This window comes from Leucopleurus acutus (assembly GCF_964270905.1).
Source record: "Leucopleurus acutus genome assembly, chromosome: 13".
Classification (NCBI taxonomy): Eukaryota; Metazoa; Chordata; class Mammalia; order Artiodactyla; family Delphinidae; genus Leucopleurus; species Leucopleurus acutus.
In genome coordinates this window covers 89,382,056-89,401,193 of record NC_139155.1, presented here as the reverse complement: position 1 = coordinate 89,401,193, position 19,138 = coordinate 89,382,056, and the positions used below count along the sequence as shown (strand labels likewise).

The 19,138-nt window shown below is 54.2% G+C and overlaps 1 protein-coding gene across 1 annotated transcript in view; it reads right to left on the bottom strand.

Moving 5' to 3' along the window:
- Positions 1 to 19,138, bottom strand: part of EP400 (E1A binding protein p400) — a 98,514-nt gene that overhangs the window by 27,224 nt on the left and 52,152 nt on the right. Inside the window, exons 23-38 of the mRNA XM_082852952.1 lie at positions 17,445 to 17,609; positions 15,983 to 16,138; positions 14,223 to 14,317; positions 13,445 to 13,716; positions 9,297 to 9,499; positions 9,040 to 9,209; positions 7,379 to 7,575; positions 5,586 to 5,697; positions 5,291 to 5,434; positions 2,118 to 2,258; positions 1,838 to 1,921; positions 1,388 to 1,519; positions 1,137 to 1,181; positions 877 to 1,030; positions 517 to 758; positions 249 to 422 (exon numbers count right to left, since the gene is read on the bottom strand). Of these exons, the coding sequence (XP_082709078.1) occupies positions 249 to 422; positions 517 to 758; positions 877 to 1,030; positions 1,137 to 1,181; positions 1,388 to 1,519; positions 1,838 to 1,921; positions 2,118 to 2,258; positions 5,291 to 5,434; positions 5,586 to 5,697; positions 7,379 to 7,575; positions 9,040 to 9,209; positions 9,297 to 9,499; positions 13,445 to 13,716; positions 14,223 to 14,317; positions 15,983 to 16,138; positions 17,445 to 17,609 (2,486 nt within the window). The remainder of the gene's footprint in view (positions 1 to 248; positions 423 to 516; positions 759 to 876; positions 1,031 to 1,136; positions 1,182 to 1,387; positions 1,520 to 1,837; positions 1,922 to 2,117; positions 2,259 to 5,290; positions 5,435 to 5,585; positions 5,698 to 7,378; positions 7,576 to 9,039; positions 9,210 to 9,296; positions 9,500 to 13,444; positions 13,717 to 14,222; positions 14,318 to 15,982; positions 16,139 to 17,444; positions 17,610 to 19,138) is intronic.

Here is a 19,138-nt window from a genome sequence, read left to right as displayed (position 1 = left end):
TCTACACACCCAACCCGGGAGGGGGGACGAAGCGCTAGGACGGCGCCGGGCCACAGGCAGCACACAGAATCTTCCAAATGACGCAGCAGCGCGGATGCTCTCTGTCGGGCAAGATCTCGGCGCAGGGACTCCGGCCGGCGGGAACGGGGACTGGGACTGTGTCTGCCCCAGCTCAGGGCCGCGCCCAGCACCCCGCACCCCTCCCTCCCCCTCGCCGAGCCGCGTGCCCCGCAGGAAGGGGGCCTCACCTTCCCCTCCTCCCTTGGGATGAGCACGTTCTCGTAGCGGTTCCGGCACTGCTTGGAGGAGCGGTAGATGCGGCTGCAGGAGTTGACGACGTCGCTGACGAGGTCCCAGTTGGGCGTGTGGGCCGGGGACACGACTGTGAGGTTGAGCGGCAGCTCGAGCAGCTGCTTCACGGCCTGGAGGACCAAGGTCAGGCGCCGCGGGTCAAGGGGCTGCGCGTCAGCGGCTTCCCCGCCCTCCAAAGGGCCCTGAGGACGCGGCCGGCCTCACCTGCAGCAGCGCCCAGTCCTCGCTGATGAGCCACTCCGGGTTGTCGGGGCCGGACTCGGCGGTTGGTTTGGCAAAGGTGGGCAGAGGCTTGGCGAACTGCGTCTGCTGCTTCAACAGGATGTTCTTCTTCTGCTCCTTCCCCTCTCGGCGGATCTTCAACATGCCGGGCGTCGCGCGGTCGAACAGCGACCGCGGGGGCACCACGGCCTCCCCGTGACGCTGTTTCTTCTTCCTGCCCGCGGCTGCACGGAGAGGCTGCTTCAGCCGGCAGGGCGGCGGGGAAGGGGGGCAGCAGGGCCGCGGAGGAGGATCACCGAGGCCACCGGGAGCGCCGAACCCTCTCCCGCCACAGGAACCCACCTGACGGGTCCGTCTTGTGTCTCCGGCGCTCCTTCCTCACGTACACGGGCGGCAGCTTGGACTCCGGGATGGGAGTGGTTTCGTACATGAGACACATGACTGAGTCGATGTAGATGTCGTTGTCGTCCTGGGGGGGCGTGGGCGGCGTCCAAAGCTGCGTGGGGAAGGGAGAGCCCTGAGCCGTGTGGCCCCAGGAGCAGCCGCCCGACAGGGCGGGAGGCGGGAGGTGAGCCCAGGGACACGGGGAGGCGGGCACTCACCGGCATGACCTCCGTCTGCCCGTCGGCGCCCTCATACACGAACTCCTACAGGAGAAGGGGAGCTTTTCAGGTCCACCCAGCCCCGGCTTCAAGCTGCAGCCACCCAGCATCCACCTTCACGCCGGTCAAGTCTTGGAAACAAGCTCGCAGCGTGGCTGTCGAGAAGCCCCGCGGTGCGTCTGCGCCCCGGCCGGCGGGCAGCGCTGCGGGGCACGCCCGCGCGGGTAAGGGGAGCCCTCGGGCACACGTACCGCGCGGCAGGCATCCTCCCGGGTGTAGGTGAGCAGCTGCTGCTCGGGCTCGCGCCGTGCCCGGGCCTCGCGCTCCCGCAGTGCCCGCGCGTGCCGGGCCTCCCACTCGCCCACGGCGGCCAGCACGGCGCCCTGGAGAGACAGCGGTCGTTCCCATTGCCGCCCACGCCCCCTACGCCCCCCAGCCCTGCCCCGCCCCTGTGCTCCCGGCCCGGGCCCTTCTCTTTGTTCCCAATACGTGACCCTCTTTGGAGCCCCAAGCTGCTTCAGAACCGAGGAAAACTGCACCTGCAGGTTCCTGAGGCTTCTCCCTTCCAATCAGTTTGTACACAGGTGGGTCTGGGTTTATTCCGTTAATTCTAGGCAAGTCACACTTAGTTCCAACCCAGTTTAACCCTGAAGAATCTGAGATTCTCACGTGTTAAGATGGTCAGAAGTTCATTCTCTTACCTCGCTATTTCTCTCCTTTTCTTGATCAGTGGAAGTATGGAATAATTCCAGGTAATTCAAAGCATACTTTTCAATTGGTGTGAGCTGTTTCAAGATGTATTTTTTGAATACGGTTAACAGCAAGTTCACAAGGACTTAGTTCCTCTTATGACCCCCCACCAACACTTGAATCAAAACAGCGACTGTTCTTGGTCAAGATGAACAAGAAGTATCTCCCACAAGGGTCACATGTTTAAAGTATTTAGGTGCAGAGAAGCAAATGAAGTAGAAAATGCCAAACCTGTCCCATGAAGTCCGCTAACTCCTCCAGTGGCGAGGGCTCCTCGCCCCACCGGGAACCGTCGGGGCGCCGAGACCCGGGCGCCAACTCCTCTGCTGACTCGTGTGCGTCCTCCTCCAGACACTCGATGCTCTTGAGGGCCTGCAGGAAGTGCGCCCTTAGTGTATGTGACTCGGATGCGCTTTCAACACTTCAGTTGAGGGGTACAGCCCACACAGCTGCCCATGTGCCCACACTGTACACCAAGCCTCCCACGGTGATGCCTGCTCTCCTCGGGCCCCCTCGTACGCCTGAGACGGCGGCGCCGCGGGCACAGGGAAAACGGGCACGCCCTCGAGAAGAGCCACAGGCACACAGGCTGACACGCACAGCCCGGTCCCCAGACTCAGAGAACCGAGCAGGATGGGGCGTCTGGCTGCATCTCACACCCGCCACCCACCACCCTGCCCCGGTCCTGACCATGAGAACAATTCTTCGTCGTGCACGAGATACAGGCCGTGGTCTGTGGTGAAGACAGAAACCAAGCCCCCAGAAAACGTGCTGCAGACGGCGACAGACACGTAGGGTCAGTGTCACCACAGTTCAAGAAACGCCCATTAGACCAGCAGATGCTGCATGTGCCTCTCCCGACACCCAACAGCCAGGCTGGCAAATGCAGACACACACGCTCACATCGGGGCCGGGGCTGGGGGGACCATGCAGCTGAGAGGATGTCAGTTAAGACGGGTACCTCTTTCCAGGGCAATTGGGCAACATCTGCAGAGTTTAAAATGTAACCCTTCCTCACACGATACCCAGAAAGTATTTCCAGACAGACCGTACGTCTAAGTATGAAGCACAAAACACTGAAACACGCAGAAGAAAATAAAGAAGAACCTCTCTTAGAACGCAAAAGCACCAACCACGTGATAAAGATGGTCTGCTGGGTGGCATTAGGACCAAGAATTGCTGCTTGCTGAAAGACAGCATTAAAAAAGGCAAACCACAGGTTGGGAGAAGACATTTTACATGTATCCCACAAAAGCCTCGCATCCAGAATACAGAAAAAAAGCCAAGAAGCCATCAAGAAAAAAAAAGAATCCAGTTAAAAAAAAATAGGAAAAAGACGCGAACGAGCACTTCATCAAAAAGCATCCACGCTGCCGATGAAGGCAAAGCTCGCCAGCCAGGAGCAAACTGCACTTCAAGCAGGGATGCGCCCACACCGCCCCCCACGCCTGCACCTCTGAACCGGCCCCAGTCCAGGGTCAGCATGCAGCCAGGCGATGCTCCCAACCCACATGTCCGCGGGCAGCCCGTCTCCATCGCCCTCGTCCCCCAGCCACACCTGGCCCCTACTGTCCGGACCCGGAGGTGCTGCCCCTCCACCCCTGACACTCCTCCTGGACACCGCATAGCGCGCCATCTCCGCAGGGTGATGGTGTGTCATCTCTCCTGTCACTAGAATAGAAGCTTTGTGGAGGACGAGAGTTCTTTCTCTCAACTCTATACCCCTTCTGCCTACAACAGCGCCCAACTCACAGTAAGATGTTCAGCCAGAACGTTTCAAAGAATCTGTGTGCTGGAACACCACACTGTGCCGACATCTCAGAGATGCGCTGAGAAACAACAGCGAGGGTGTGTAACACACTCACATTCCTCAAACACACATGCCTTCAGGCCTCACATGTGTCTTCCAGGATCCATGTAAGATATATACTTTTAAAATTTATTTATTATTTATTTATTTTTGGCTGCGTTTTTGGTCTTCGTTGCTGCGCGCGGGCTTTCTCTAGTTGCGGCGAGTGAGGGCTACTCTTCATTGTGGTGTGCAGGCTTCTCACTGCAGTGGCTCCTCTTGTTGCGGAGCACGGGCTCTAGGCACACAGGCTTCAGTAGTTGAGGCACGCGGGCTCAGCAGTTGTGGCTCACAGGCTTCAGTAGTGGCACGTGGGCTCAGCAGTTGCGGCACGTGGGCTCAGTAGTTGCGGCGCACAGGCTCAGCTGCTCCACGGCACGTGGGATCCTCCCGGACCAGGGCTGGAACCCGAGTCCCCCACACTGGCAGGTGAGTTCTTGGACACTGTGCCACCAGGGACACCCCATAAGACTTTTAACAATGGTTGAGTGATCACCTCCAGGACCGGTAACCTACTGTTTCCCTACTATCATTTCTGTTATGAGGTTTCTACAATCATTTCCGTTATGAGGTTTAGATCATGCTGTTTGACGTTTTCTTTTTTAAAAACCTGATGCATGTATCACCAATTTTTAAAAGAAAACGGTACATCTATCTGTCCCTCCTGATACCGAAACAGCTGTAAGGTACTTCTGTGCAAGTGATATTATACACAGACAACTCCTGGAAGAAAATGTGAAAGACAGCTGACAGTGGTGGTCTCTGAGAGGGAAGTGAGGGCCTGGTGCAGGACACTTACTGTTCATTATAAATTCTTCAAGGTTTTTTACCACATGCATTTATTACTTCTCAATCACTGGACAGTCAAGTTTCAAAAACAGGAGAGGAGGTGTCCTGCAGTCAAAGGCCCCCAGGAGGCAGGACGGGAGCAGGGTCTCGGGGAGGGAAGCGAGGGGCCTGACAGGCAAGCGTGTGCCAGGTCTGCACAGCAGCACTGCCCCAAAGCAGCAGCGCGCGAGCCAAGCACGCAGTCTGCGACCTCAAGTGTCCAGGCCGGAAACGCAGAAGGCGAGATTTCACTTAGAATCCAAGGCATTGTCATCTCAGCGGGTGACCAACACAGGGAGGCTGGGTGAGACAGCTGCTATTCTTTTTGGTTCTGTCCTCAGAGTGGGACGTGTATCTCACACTCACGCCGGGGCTCCCTGCAGAGCGGGGCATCCTCCCCAGCAACGCTGTGACAGAGGTGCTGACACAGCAGGGGGGAGGGGTCGGGGCACAAAGTCACACAGGACAGCGAGGGGTGGCCCGAGAAGCGTGGGTGAAAACGGCGACGGTGGCAGGGTGGGCAGCGAGGCCCACACCGCTCTCTCGCGCGTCCTTCACCTCTTTTTTACAACTAAAATCCCCCAAACCAAAAGCAGGGAGGGAGGGGCTGACAGGCCAGGCTCGAGCGACTGGAGCCTGGGGAGGGGCAGCAGCAGTGCCGCAGGAGCGGAGGGCAGACCCAAAGCCCCAGACCCGACGCCGCCAGGCCGGCGCCGGCCACCCTCACCTCTATGAAAGGCCTGGCAATTTTGGGTGCGATGGTTTCTGTGACAGAAGGTTCCTGAGAAAGGACGACAAACTCCTCGGCTTTCACTGGGAAGCCAGTGTCATCCACGGGTGGATAAACCTCAAACAGCTCCTGGATCGTCCGCTGACACAGAAATGAGGACCACTGAGCTTGAGGCCTCCGCGCGTGGAAAACCGCCAGCAGCCACCCCCCCAACCGTTAAACCCGCCCGGTTCCCGTCACTGTGTGGCAACCCCGCCCCCCCGGCCCCAGGCCTCCTCGTGCACGACGGTACCTGCGTGAGGAACGCCATGGAGTAGTCGTTTCCCTGAGCAGCCACTTCTCGGATCAAATCTTTGGTTCCATTTTTCAACAATTTCTCTTCAATGGAATTGCCACTCACGAGCCTACAAACCAAATACACATGCGACAGCTAAGTCCCCGGGAGCTGAGGACGGCACGAGTGCCACGGTGCCTGGACCACCCGGCAGAACAGCACCTGCGTGGCACGGCTTGTCAGCCCCACTCTGCGCTGCTTCCTTCCTTCGTGTGGGGCCCAGAGGTGACCATGCCTGTCCCGCCTCCCACACGGCAGGAGGGCGGGCCCCGGCGGCCCGCATGCCACCCACGCTGGCCATCCATGTACCCCACCGGCCTCCACCTGGAAAGGCCCCCGGGGACCTCCGGACCCTCGAGCCCCGTCTCCTTCAGTGCTGATGGTGGCGGGCGGGCGCCCCCGCATCACTGTGCACCTCTCTGCACTGCGCCCCCAAATGAACCCGTGTCCAGTGGCTGCAGCCCAAGGATGCGTGTCCCCTGGCTCCCGCTTTGTGCCCCCAGAAAGCTGCAGTAACCATTCCCACACCCATGATCAGCGCTTTCACTAAAAAATGATGTTAAACTTTTACTATCGCTTTGGGGAAACTTTACAATTTTACGAACCAGGTCTTCCCGTCTAAGAACAGAGCACATCCTCCCGCTGGTGATATCTCTCAGCTTATGCCCTTCCACGATTTTACACTCTACTTCCTACACATCCAGCACCTTTACTGCTAAGGTCATTCCTGAGAGTTTACAGATTGTGTCTCCTGAGAATAAAACGTTTTCCCCCGTTTCTAGCTAGTAACTGCTAAAGGGCCAATGATAAGGAAGGGATTACACAATGAAACATTATCCATTTATATAAACAATGTATCAAATTTATATTTATTAACACAGAAATACACTCATAATATACTGTTAAAAGAAAACAGGATTACGCAATATGACTGCTGGCATGAGCCATCTAAAAAAAATCAGGGAAATATCCGGAAAGACACACACCAAAACGCTACTGACTGCCGTCTGGGCAGGATACTGATTTTCTCCATGTGCTTTCCTTTTTTTTTTTTCTTTTTCTTTTCAATGAACAAGTAATACATTTATAATCAGGAAAAAATTAAAGCTATTTAAACACAGTGCATGGATGACAACGTCTTGATGAAAACGGCGAGGGTTACACACGTGGGCTGGGGTCCCCGTCCCAGGCTGGCCGCCAGGGACCGCACCCGCGGTGCCGACCCCACACAGAGGTGGCAGGAGCGCAGGGGAAGGGGGGCGGCGCGTGCCTGGCACACTCGGGCACCAGACGGGCAGCCAGCGGGGGCCGAGTGCTGCTGTGCTCTCCCAGTCGACACTCCCAGAGCTCAGAAACAATGGCAGAGGCTTCTCTGCTTTCCTCAGCTGCGTGTGGTTGGCCGCTTATAAGATTTAAATGCTTTCAACAGGGAATTTACAAATTGCTAACTGTTAAGTTATGATAATTTATATCTGAAAATACTTCAAACAACCTAGAACATGAAGCACCCTCTTAAGGGTCAGGGACTCCAGGAGAAATACAAGTACACGTCGGAAGGACAGCAGTTATGTCTCAGCAGCACAACCCAGTCACCGCTGCAAACAAACTCAGTTACGTCCCAGGCAGATGCTGAGTATAAAGAAAGAACACACAGGACGGCAGGAACACAAGCCTGCCTGAAGGAAAGTACACAGAACGTGGGAGAAGCTTCTGCAGTACGCTGCAGCGCCCGGCCCAGCCGCCTGCCTCACCTGTATATGTGCACGTCCTTGCGCCGCCCGATCCGGTCGCACCACTCCTGGGCCTTGGCGTCCATCACCGGGTTGAGGTCGTGGTCGTAGAACACCACCGCGTCCGCCTCCACCAGGCTCACGCCCGTGGCGCGGCTGTGTGTGGAAAGGAGGGCACAGAAGACCCGCCGGTCCCGGTTGAAACTCCTCATCAGGTCCTGAGGCGAAATGAAACCCCGAGTTACCATCCCTGCCAAACAACAGGCGACCTCTGACGTGTTCTGGTACTTCACAGTTAGAAATTATTCCGTAACACAACTGTTCGGTTTGTGTCTCTTTTGGCGCGAGCTCCGCGTTCCAATTACACCGGCCTTCAGCATCTTATTGTGGCTCTTCCGGGCACGTGCCGCATCTCTCGCTTACTGGTTGCCGACACCTCTACCCTGTTTAAGCATCGCCAGTCAGCAGGTACAGAAAGGAAAGCGTCCGACCCCACCCGACCTGTGCTGTCAGCTCCACGAGTGGGCCCCACAGGACAGCAGTCTCCCTGGGGAGGGATGCGTGCTCATTCATGTACCCTCCGGCAATGCCAGGCGCTTTACAGCAAAAGCCCCTGGAGTAAGGCTGAGGGAGCAGCCGCCGGCCTCCCCACTCCCGCAGGGCCGCCAGCTGAAATGGCCTCATTCCCACAACTTCTCTCCTGCAATGACTTCAGCGCCCAAACAGACCTTAGCGGGTGTGACCTGCCCTCTTCCTTCAGGAAATTCTCTATATAATTTGTTCCATCACTCCGGACAGAACTTGTCACTGAGACCGTGGTGTACCTCCTTCCAGGCCTTCGCAGCATGGGGAGGGCTGCCTGTGCTGGACGGCGTGAAGTGGGTCACGTGATATACAGGCCAGCAGCTTGCCTGCACTCGGGAATGCTCTGCCTTGATACTAAAACCTGTTCTGAAACGCTGCTGAAGATGGCTTCCTAGTTCACGCTGTGGGACACTCGGGACAGGGCCAAGCCCTGCGGCACGCAGACCACTACTGACCCATTCTCCTACTCCTGGACTGGGACTTTGCTCCCCACTGGGGCTTATCACAAACATCTCCACCACCAGCAGCTGTGCATGCGCACCCCTGAGTGCTGCTACAGGAGAGCGCCCTAGACGCAGAACTAGCAGGTCAGGCGCACATCCCTTTTCAGGCTCACAGCCCACACTGTCAGCTCGCCTTCTAGAAAGTTGTGCTAATTTGCGCCCCACCAGCAGCGCACGAGAAAGCTGCTCTCACTGTGCCTGATGGAATCCAGCTACCCTTAGCTAACCTGACAGGTAAAGAACGGGCATGTTATTTTAACCTGTAATTCTTTAACTGTAGATCAGTCTGCAGAACTTCCCTGTTTTCATGTGGCTGCCTCCCGAAGGACACCCATCTCCTCCTTGTAAGGACTGCAGGTCACCAGTTTTGATTCTGAGACATCTAGCCGACTGCATTTCCCAAATAACAGGACTTAGGAAAAAATATCAAAGGATGGAGCTAAAGTCCAAAGACATTAAGAAGTTCTTCCCCTTGTTTAGAAAGCATGGCAACACTGAGTTTGCACAGCTCTGAGAAACTAGGTTAGAAACTGGCGATCAAAGTTAACCCAAATGAGTCATAAACGATAACAAAAGAAATGATTTCTTTCCTACCTGCCGTTGTTCACTGTTGGCGTTTTCGTCAATTCTTATATAGGTGAGATAATGGAAGTTCAAGAACATTTCTAAAATGTCTAACATGAGAACCATCTGCGATAAAATCAGCACGCGACGTCCTTCAGATTTCAACTTCTGAAGTAAGATAGCCAACGCTTCCAGCTTTCCTGTGAAATGAGTAACATCAACAGCATCTCATACTCCAAAGCAAGTGCATCCGACACAGGCAGCAGTACAGACGGGGTGTCTCGTACCTGAGTCAAACTGGACCAGTCTCAGCTCGGGAAACCGCAGGGAGCGCAGAGCTGTCACCCGCTGCAGCTGCTGGGCGAAGGGCGCCGTGTGCTCCCGCAGGTAGTGTCTGAAGAGCCTCATCTTGTGGCTGTAGCGGGAGGGCGGCCTCGCCACCCACAAGCACGGGGGCGCGGCCACCACCGGCGGGATCACACACACCACCCTGAGAAGCAGAAAGCACATGTGTCACAGGTGGCGCACCTGGGGTGTCTCCGCCGAGCGGCCCCTCTGTCTCAGGCAGCGAAGGCTTGAGAAGGAAGAGGGCAGAACCACCTGGCAGTCGGGAGTCACCAGGGCAGCCAGAGCGCCTAGCTCCAGTCACGGGGCTGCTGGACCACACTATCACAGCAACCACGGGGGCGGGTCCCGACCAGTCTCGGCCAGTGAGGGCTACCCAGATCAAAATGAACAGCGCAGGGTACCCCCAGGGCAGAGGGATGGGTGCAGAGGCAGCCTGCCGTCTTTGGATGGGAATTCCGGAATGCAGGCACTCTGTCGCCTGGACGGCCTGGGGGAGGATGTGAGCCCTGAAGCTGCTACAGCCACCGTGCCACCAGAAAGGGAGCCAGACTTGGGAGGAGGGGCCCCGCAGAGAGCAGCACCATGACGACTCAGATGAGCCACTACAGCCAACCTGACACCCACCTCCAACCTGCAGACACCACCTGCTCCAGAAAAGCCCTCATTCTGGGACTCAGCACAAGCCGGGCTTGCATGATGACTTGCTACCAACTGCATGCAAACTACAAAACCACTTATGACCAAAGCTCTGATCAATGAAATCAAAGCAGCACTAAATAAATGGAGAAATATTCCATGTTCATGGACAGGAAGATCCAATACTGTCGAGATGTCAGTTCTTCCCGACTTGATCTAGACGTTCAATGCAATCCCAGCCAGCTATTCTGTAGATACCAACCGACTGAATCTGAAGTTTACATGGAGAAGCAACTGCCCGGAAGAGCCAACACGATACTGAATAAGAAAAAGTTGGAGGACTGGCACTACCTGACTTCAAGACTACCAGAAAGCTACAGTGATCAACAGCATGGTACCGGCGAAAGAACAAGCAAACAGATCAATGGAACAGAACAGAAAGCCCAGAAAGAGACTCTCATAATTACAGTCAATTGACTTTTGGCAAAGGAACAAAGGTAACACAAGGGAGCAAAGACAGTCTTGTCAACAAATAGTGCTAGAAGGCTTCCCTGGTGGTGCAGTGGTTAAGAATCCGCCTGCCAATGCAGGGTACACAGGTCTGAGCCCTGGTCTGGGAAGATCCCACATGCCGCGGAGCAACTAAGCCCGTGCGCCACGACTACTGAGCCTGCACTCTAGAGCCTGTGAGCCACAACTACTGAGCCCGTGTGCCACAACTACTGAAGCCCACGCGCCTAGAGCCTATGCTCTGCAACAAGAGAAGCCACCGCAACGAGAAGCCTGCGCGCCGCGACAGAGTAGCCCCTGCTTGCCGCAACGAGAGAAAGCCCGCGCCCAGCAATGAAGACCCAACGCAGCCAAAATAAATAAATATTATTAAAAAAAAAAAAAAGAACTGTTATCCAAAATACACAAAGAAGTCTTAAAATGCAACAATAAAAAAACAAGCAACCTGTTTTAAAAATGGGCCAAAGACCTTAGGAGACATGTTACCAAAGGTATACAGATGACAAATACGGATATGAAAAGATGCTCAACGTACATACCATCAGGGAAATGCAAATTAAAACAATGAGATACCACTACACATCTATTAATACAGCCAAAATCCAGACCACTGACAACAGCAGTTGCTGGCGAGGCTGTGGAGCAACAGGAACTCTCGTCAGTGCTGCTGGGAGCGCAGGATGCTGCAGCCACTTTGGGAGGCAGTGTGGCGGTTTCTAACAAAACTAAACATGCTCTTACCATGTGATCTGGTAATCACGCTCCTTGGTATTCACGCAAATGAATTAAAAACCATGTCCACACAAAAACCTACACATCGGTGTTTATAACAGCTTTATTCATAATTGCCAAATCTTAGAAGCAACCACGTTGTCCTTCAGTAGGTGAACGTATTTATGCAAACTGTGGTGCTTCCAGACAATGGAATATTATTCAGGGCTAAAAGGAAATGAGCTATCAAGCCATGAAGAGACAAGGAGAAACCTTAAGTGCACATTCCTATGTGAAAGAAGCCATCTGAAAAGGCTGCCTACTCTATGTTCCAACTATCTGACATTCTGGAAAAGCAAAACTATGGAGACAGTGAAAAGATAAGTGGCTGCCAGGGTTTCGGGCGGGGCTGGGGGGAGGGACGAATAAGCAGAGCACGGTGGGGTTTCAGGGCAGTGAAGCTACTCTGTGCGATCCTCTAATGGCGGGTGCGCGTCACTATACACTTGTGCGAGCCCACAGAATACCCAAGGCCAAAAGCACAGCGCCCAGTGCACCGCGGACCCCGGGCGCTGAAGATGAATCACCGGAGGCGCGTGGGTTGTAAGGAGCGCGCTACTGCGGCGCGGGGTGCTGACGGTGGGGGCAGCGGGCGGAAGGCGGGAGCCCTGCGCGCCTTCCCCTCGATTTTGCTGTGAACCCAAGACTGCTCTAACAAACAGCCTCGGTCTTCAAAAGTCATCTGTGACGTCAGAGGACAAGGAGGGAAGAAAGACAAGTCAGCATCCGAAGCAAGACAAGCGCGCGGAGGGTGGCAACCTCCCTACACAGTGAAGCAGGGAAGAGCTCCTCGCGGAGGCCGCGCCCAGTTCCGTCGTTTCCAGAGGCCTAAAGAGGACACACCCTGAAAGCCGAGCCCAGCACACAAAACAGAAGGGAGAGGAAATACCCTCAGGCTGAAACTCAAAATCAGGCCAAAGCAGTGAATGAAGCTGCAAGCAGGGCCTGACACTACGTGGGGCAGAGAGACCAGGACCCCGGCCTGGCGGGGGAGGGGCTGATACGCCGGTGGGCCCCAACAGCACCTGGGCTTCTCTTTCTCTCTCTCTCTCTTTTCTTAGCCTTACTGGGCGGCATGAAAAACTTCCCCGACCATGGATCAAACCCACGTCCCCAGCAGCGGAAGCGTGGAATCTTAACCCCTGGACTCTTAAACACATGTTTCTCATCATGCAATGGTAAATCATTCCTGTGGTTTCTTAATAAAATATTGTTATTGGGCTTCCCTGGTGGCGCGGTGGTTAAGAACCCACCTGCCAATGCTAAGGGACACAGGTTCGAGCCCTGGTCCAGGAAGATCTCACATGCCGCAGAACAACTAAGCCCGTGCGCTGCAACTACTGAGCCTGTGCTCTAGAGCCCGCGGGCCCCAACTACTGAAGCCTGCACGCCTAGAGCCCATGGTCTACAACAAGAGAAGCCACCGCACTGAGAAGCCTGCGCACCAAAATAAATGAGAAGCCAAAAATAAATAAATAAGTAAATTTAAAAATAATAATAATAATTTTTTTTTTGGCTGCATTGGGTCTTCGTTGCTGCATGCGGGCTTTCTCTAGTTGTGGAAAGCGGGGGCTACTCTTTGTTGTGGTGTGCAAGCTTCTCATTGCGGTGGCTTCTCTTGTTGCAGAGCACGGGCTGTAGGCGTGCAGGCTTCAGTAGTTGTGGCACGCGGGCTCAGTAGTTGTGGCACGCGGGCTCAGTAGTTGTGGCTCGCGGGCTCTAGAGCACAGGCTCAGTAGCTCTGCGGCATGTGGGATCTTCCCGGACCAGGGCCCGAACCCGTGTCCCCTGAATTGGCAGGCGGATTCTTAACCACTGCGCCGCCAGGGAAGTCCCTAAAATATTATTTTAAAACAGCAAAATGGAGAAAGTGGTCTACAACACAATGGTCTGGCCCCCAGCCCTGAATGAGCACGGTGCTGTGCTCTGCACCCAGGCCCAGGCCCGTGGCGTACAGAACTGATCCGCAGGGAGGGGCACACAGGCTCCCAGAGGGTGGAGAGGCCATCTGGTGCCAAAGCTGAAGACTCTGAAACAGATTTCGGACAGACTCCAAGGGACAACCCGGGGAGAAACTTAGAGGGATGAGATCAGCGTCCACAGAACAACAAAAGCTGCTTGGGTGCGACACAGCGACTGAGTAAAGAACGCTTACAGCATGCTACCATACCTGTCCATGACGTCCTGGAGGGATTCCTGACGTTGAGTCAGGGTCAAAATCAGGTCCCTGTGAGTTGTCGAGGGTGACGTGTACCGGCTCGTGGGCCCAGCCCCCTTCCCATGACCTCCATCAGGAGCCCCGAGCCAAGGCAACTGCCCTCTGCCGGGCAGGGAACAAACCCCCAACAGGTCTCTGCCGTAGACAGGGGTGCGAGAGCAGCGCCGTTCGTTGACAAAATAAATCTGGTCCAGCCGCTCTTTCAAAAGTCTGGTCTTTTCCTCCTTCATCAAAAACAGAGATGAAAACGGTTACTGAGAAACAGCACGGCCAGTTCCCGGCCTCACCAAGCCCCATGGGTCCCTCACGCACGGTGACCGGCCGCAGAGCACGCTTAGACGTGCGGGCCCTGGCTCCACGGGAGACAGTGACAGAAAAGAGAGCAGAGCAAATGGGCGCCGTTTTCTCTGCCAACGTGTAAAGTACTTCTTGAGACACAGTGAGCGTTTCTAATGCCTGGAAGACCAGTAGAAGAATACAAAAAAATGTGAAAGGGCGTTTTTGCAATCCTAAAGCCTGGTTTCATTTCTTTTAGTAGGAAAAGCGTCTTTAAGATCAAAATTCTCTAATTTAGAGACACAGTGCGTTTTCAGCAGCAGATAAACTGATGCCGCCTCGCAGAAGCCGTTAAGTATCACAACCCTCCCGAGTGACAAGCAGCTCCCGAGAGCGACTTCCGCGCATGCAGGGGTGACGCTGGCACCGCGTGCTGGGGTCTGCTGCCCCGTACCTGCGTCGGCCCGGCGACGGGAGAGGCTGGCTTGGAGGCCACTCCAGGTTCTCCTGCGGCCAGGGGACTGACTGCCAGTCGGCTGGGCACACCCACTACAAAGGCAAAAACGAAGGGTTGGCATACAAAACTACCGGCAACGCTCTCCGGAACATCGTCAGCTTCCACTAGCACGTTTCTGGAGTGGGTCAACCATTCACAACCACCAGTAAGTGCTCTCCCGCTCTCTGGCCAGGGTCTGAGCTGAGCGCCGCGATCTGCCTCCTTCCTTTGGCAGCGCCCGGCGTGACCTCAGACCCGCGGTCACTCCCGTCGCTGCGCCAAGCAGCAGCCACGCGGGCCCAGCGCTCCACTGCCCTTGGCATCTCGGCAGCATTGACCTGCGTGCCTGGGACAGAGGGATGCCTGGGCCCCACGCGGCCTGCTCCCGTCAGCCACGCCACACTGCCCGTCTGACAGAGGCTCCTCCGCAAGGGCCTGCGGAAGAGGCGGCTGAGGACCGAGAAGGGGCCACTTGCGGGGAGCGACAGAGAAGGGTCGAGGTGACTAGAACCCAGCGGCCGGACTGGTGTCAGGTCGGGAAGCTGGGGCCCGCAGAGCAGGACTGAGCGCCCTCCGGGGAGGGTGCTGGCACAGCTGGTTCCAGGAAGCAGGAAGAAAGCCCGAAGAACAGACCAACCGAGTAGAGCTGCACGGCCTGGCTGGGCGGTAGAGCGGCCGCCAGGCGATGCTGCCAGCCTCATGGTCCCTCCAGCACCCACTCACTGACAGAGCCCAGTGGGGACGGGGTGCAGAGGCCCCACCCCAACGGCACCACAGACGACCCAGGGCCTGGGGCTGGGCAGTGACCAGGGATTCCACTTGAGAGAGGTCCCTGCCGCTTGCATACATCAACCCACCCAAGTGCCCGTGCCCGATGTTTGCAGTGTGGGTGTGTCTGGAGAGCAGGGGACCCTGGCGGGAAGGAGGCTGCGGAACAGGCAAGGAGGCACACTGGCCGCAGACAGGTCCAGGTCCAAACCCTGCTCCGTTACCTGTCCAAGAACTTCTAGCACGTGCCCTAAGTGTATCTGTAACATTAACAAGCAAAATTTCTCATGATTCCAAGTTTCTTGTCAGAGCAAAACCAAATCAAACATCTAAAGGCTGAGTGAGGGTGGTGAGGCTCGACCGTTACCTTTGGGAGCAAAAGAGAAAGAAAAGAAACCAAGCTGACACGGGCCATCTATGGAAATCAGAGGTGGCCACAACTGGGACTATGGGTTCTGAGGCATCACAGAAATCATCCACGCCCCCCACTTGCCTCAGAAGCAAAGAAAGTCAGAAAGAAGTTTCATGGACTTCCCTGGTGGCGCAGTGGTTAAGAATCCGCCTGCCAATGCAGGGGACACGGGTTCGAGCCCTGGCCCGGGAAGATCCCACATGCCACGGAGCAACTAAGCCCGTGCGCCACAACTACTAAGCCTGTGCTCTAGAGCCCGCGAGCCACAACGACTGACCCCACGTGCCTAGAGCCTGTGCTCTGCAGAAAGAGGAGCCACTGCAACGAGAAGCCCGTGCACCGCAACGGAGATAAATAAATAAATTTATAGAAAGATAGGAAAGAAGGAAAGAAAGGAAGGAAGGAAGGAAGGAAGGAAGAAAGGAAAGAAAGGAAGGAAGAAAGGAAAGAAAGAAAGGAAGGGAAAGGAAGGAAGGAAGGAAGGAAGGAAGAAAAGAAGTTTCAAAACCAAGCCTCCTTCCAGCTCACAGCACTCTACCTGGAGGGGTCATGGGTGCGGGGCTTGGGCCGCCGGCTGGGGGCTTGCTTCCCAGGGCGTTCAGGGCCCCCGCCTGAGACACTGTCTGCATCACCACGGGGCCTGGAGGTCGCAGGTAGGACTGCCCGGGCGCGGACACAATCTGGAGGACGCTGCCTGCAATCACACGTGCATGGGGGTCAGTCACGAGCCAAGTGTGCCTTCAACCCCCAGGCTACACCCACTTCCTAAGGTACAGGAACAAGGCAATAAACCGAAAATCCAAAATCAAATTTCCTGCAATGAGGCAATGCCAAGTTCAGTTACTTGGAGAAAAATGAAACTATTTCATTCACAATGAATGAAAATGCCAAGGATCCAAGTCACTTGGCTTAAGGTCAAGAAAAAGCTCCTCTACTCCTCGCGATGCCTGACTGCTTTCGGGTAAAGCAGCGAGCACCCGCTCAGCATCTGTCACGTCTGCTCGAGGCCTGAGGCAGTCACGGGTTGGAAGGTCCCAGCTCCCAGATCACATACTGGGTGCGCCTGCCAACCAGACAAGCTGGGTGAAGAAATACCAAAACACTCGTGTTTTTTTAGCCCAAATGCTGTGGCTCTACAGCCACTGTTCCAGGAGCCTGCCATTTCAGCCTCTCTGTGATTAAGTCTCCTGGCATCTTCTGCTCCAGAATCGTCCTCTACAAAAACTAGAGTTCACCAGAAATTTTAAGAGATGACCTCGCCCCTTTGGTCAAAAAACCAGAGAAATATGGAATGAAACCAAATGAACCCGTTTCTTTGTGGCGCGTTTCCTGGGGGCCTCTGCTCTGCTGAGGTGCGTGTCCCCACCGTCCACACAGAGCACCCCAGACCTGGCTGACAACTGAACCTTCCGCCCCGATGAGAGCCGTGAACGACGACACGTCGGGGGAGGCTGCCTGGGGAGGTGGCCGGATCCCCCCTCTGGGTCCTACCCTCCAGCTGAGTCGCTGAGGGTTAACATGAACTAAAGTGCATCCCCTCGTTTCCTCCGAGAAGCAGTTACTACACGAACACAGTGCTCTCAGCCACAGGCCTGGGAGGGCTTTGGTCTGGAAGTTTTAAAACCTGTACATAAAAGAAAATAATTTCTCCTACATAAATTGCTGGACCTTTGGCACTTTTAGGACAATTTACCTCACAATGAAATTTGAAAGGAGTAAATATTTCTATTTTGATTTTTAAAATAGGAAACTTTACTCAAAGGGCAGATTTTATTTAGAAACGACTATCCTCTATTTAACGTGTGTCAGGGTCCAGGCCACCAGGTGATGTACCCGCTATCTCCCAAGTCCTCTGAACGCCAACGAGGTGAGACTCATTAAGGCCATTTACAGGTGAAGCACCTGTGCTTAAGGGGGCCAAAGTCACAGCTGCAGTGGGGAGCTGCCGGGACGCCCCGGCTTAAAGCCTTCGTGGGTCACCGCCCGTCAGCGAACCCTACCTTGGAGCTGCAGGGGCTGGCCGGCTGTCAGCTGCCGCAGCTGGCTATGCGACAAGGTGAACTTGTTGCCCTGGAACTGAAGCGTCACGGGGCTCTCCGGCTGGGCGACTCGGCTCGGCGGGCCCGCGAGGGAAGCCAGCTGGGCTATCTTGACCACCTCCCCACCTGCGGAGACGCAGAGGAGACGAGAAAGAAAACTCTTGGGAAGAGTTTTCGATTGCTATACTGACGATCACTTGTCACAGAGAATGATCGTCTGTAGCAAACTGAAGTGTCACAGAAACATTTATTGGGTATTTCTAACACTTTCAGAAAATATTTTAATAGAAAAAAAAACAATTAAAATTAACACCAGATTTTAATGGTTAACTTCATCATAACTGGTAGAAATTTTAGAGTATCAGATATTAATATAATTAACCAAGCCCTTAAGGAACATTTTGCTTTTCTTTCCGGGCGATAAAAAAGTAGCAAACATCAGAAGTAGCGGAAATATATTGGTCATACACTTTGAAACTCTCATATCAACCTCTCAACTTCAGAATCCTTTCAGAATGTGAGAAAGTACATGTCTGATTTAGCTCACAGAGATAAACAAGATTTTATCACTACAGATATAAAATAGAGAACTAGCTTCAATTATACTCATAACCTTTTCAAAATGTGGGAATGTATTTAAGTACATAAATACATCACACTTTATGATACAGTGTTTCACACTAATTTGAACTAGATCGTAGGATTCAGTCTATAATTTTAACTGTGAAAAAATGGAAGATTTAACACTGCTTAAAGCATTTTTTTTTTCTTAAAAACAGAACTCAGATGGAGTCATATGCACCTCACTCAAAAAGGTACCACCTTCAAACTGTAATTCAATAATAGCTTTAAAGGCTTTTTTTTTTTTTTAAAACCCAATGGTTGATATTCGAGTCTAGATGTTCCTCCCATGAAAATTCAGGCCAGAATTAGTAGTGATGCTATAAAGAGAATAGTTAGCAAAAGACGAGGAAAACATCCAAGGATATCTTGCCCACAGAAACCATAAACAGGAAGGGAAAACGGAAAAAGAGATGCAGAGATCTGTGCACAGAACTACGACTCTCCCACAAGCCCTCCTCAGTCCAGAAGTGGAGGCATGAAAGGCGGCCTGACCCTGCGCCCCCCAAGCACGGCTCCTGGGTACACCCCCGGGACTCCTACCCCTGGCCCAAAAGAAAGAAAAAGCGCAATGTATGCAAGGGCTGTCCTCCCCTGGGCAATGAACCAGGACAAGTGCTTCGCATCTGCTGGCACGGAAGACAGGCTCATCACAAGAGAAAACTAGCCGGAACCCGGTGTCTCCTCATGACACTACTTCTCTCTCTCTCCTGTCTCTCCAGAAAGGCCTCAACACAACTTGTGCCAACCGATAAAGTGCTCCAGGTGGCATCTGAGAAAAGGTGTAGCCCAGGACAGTTTCCATCAGGGTACTTCCAACAGCAGGGTGGACAGAGGTAGTACCCTAATTGCGCTGGTCACAATAAAAAGTTCTATTTAAAAAATGTAAGAAGGTTGCGATGTTTCAGTGAGTTATTACAAAATGTCTCACTTGAGCAATAGTCATTCCGGATTTAAATTTGGTAATAAGCAAGAGACTAAAGGGAAGTCGAAGCCTAGTTCACAAGGCTTTCGTTTTATTGCCCTTTGCTCTC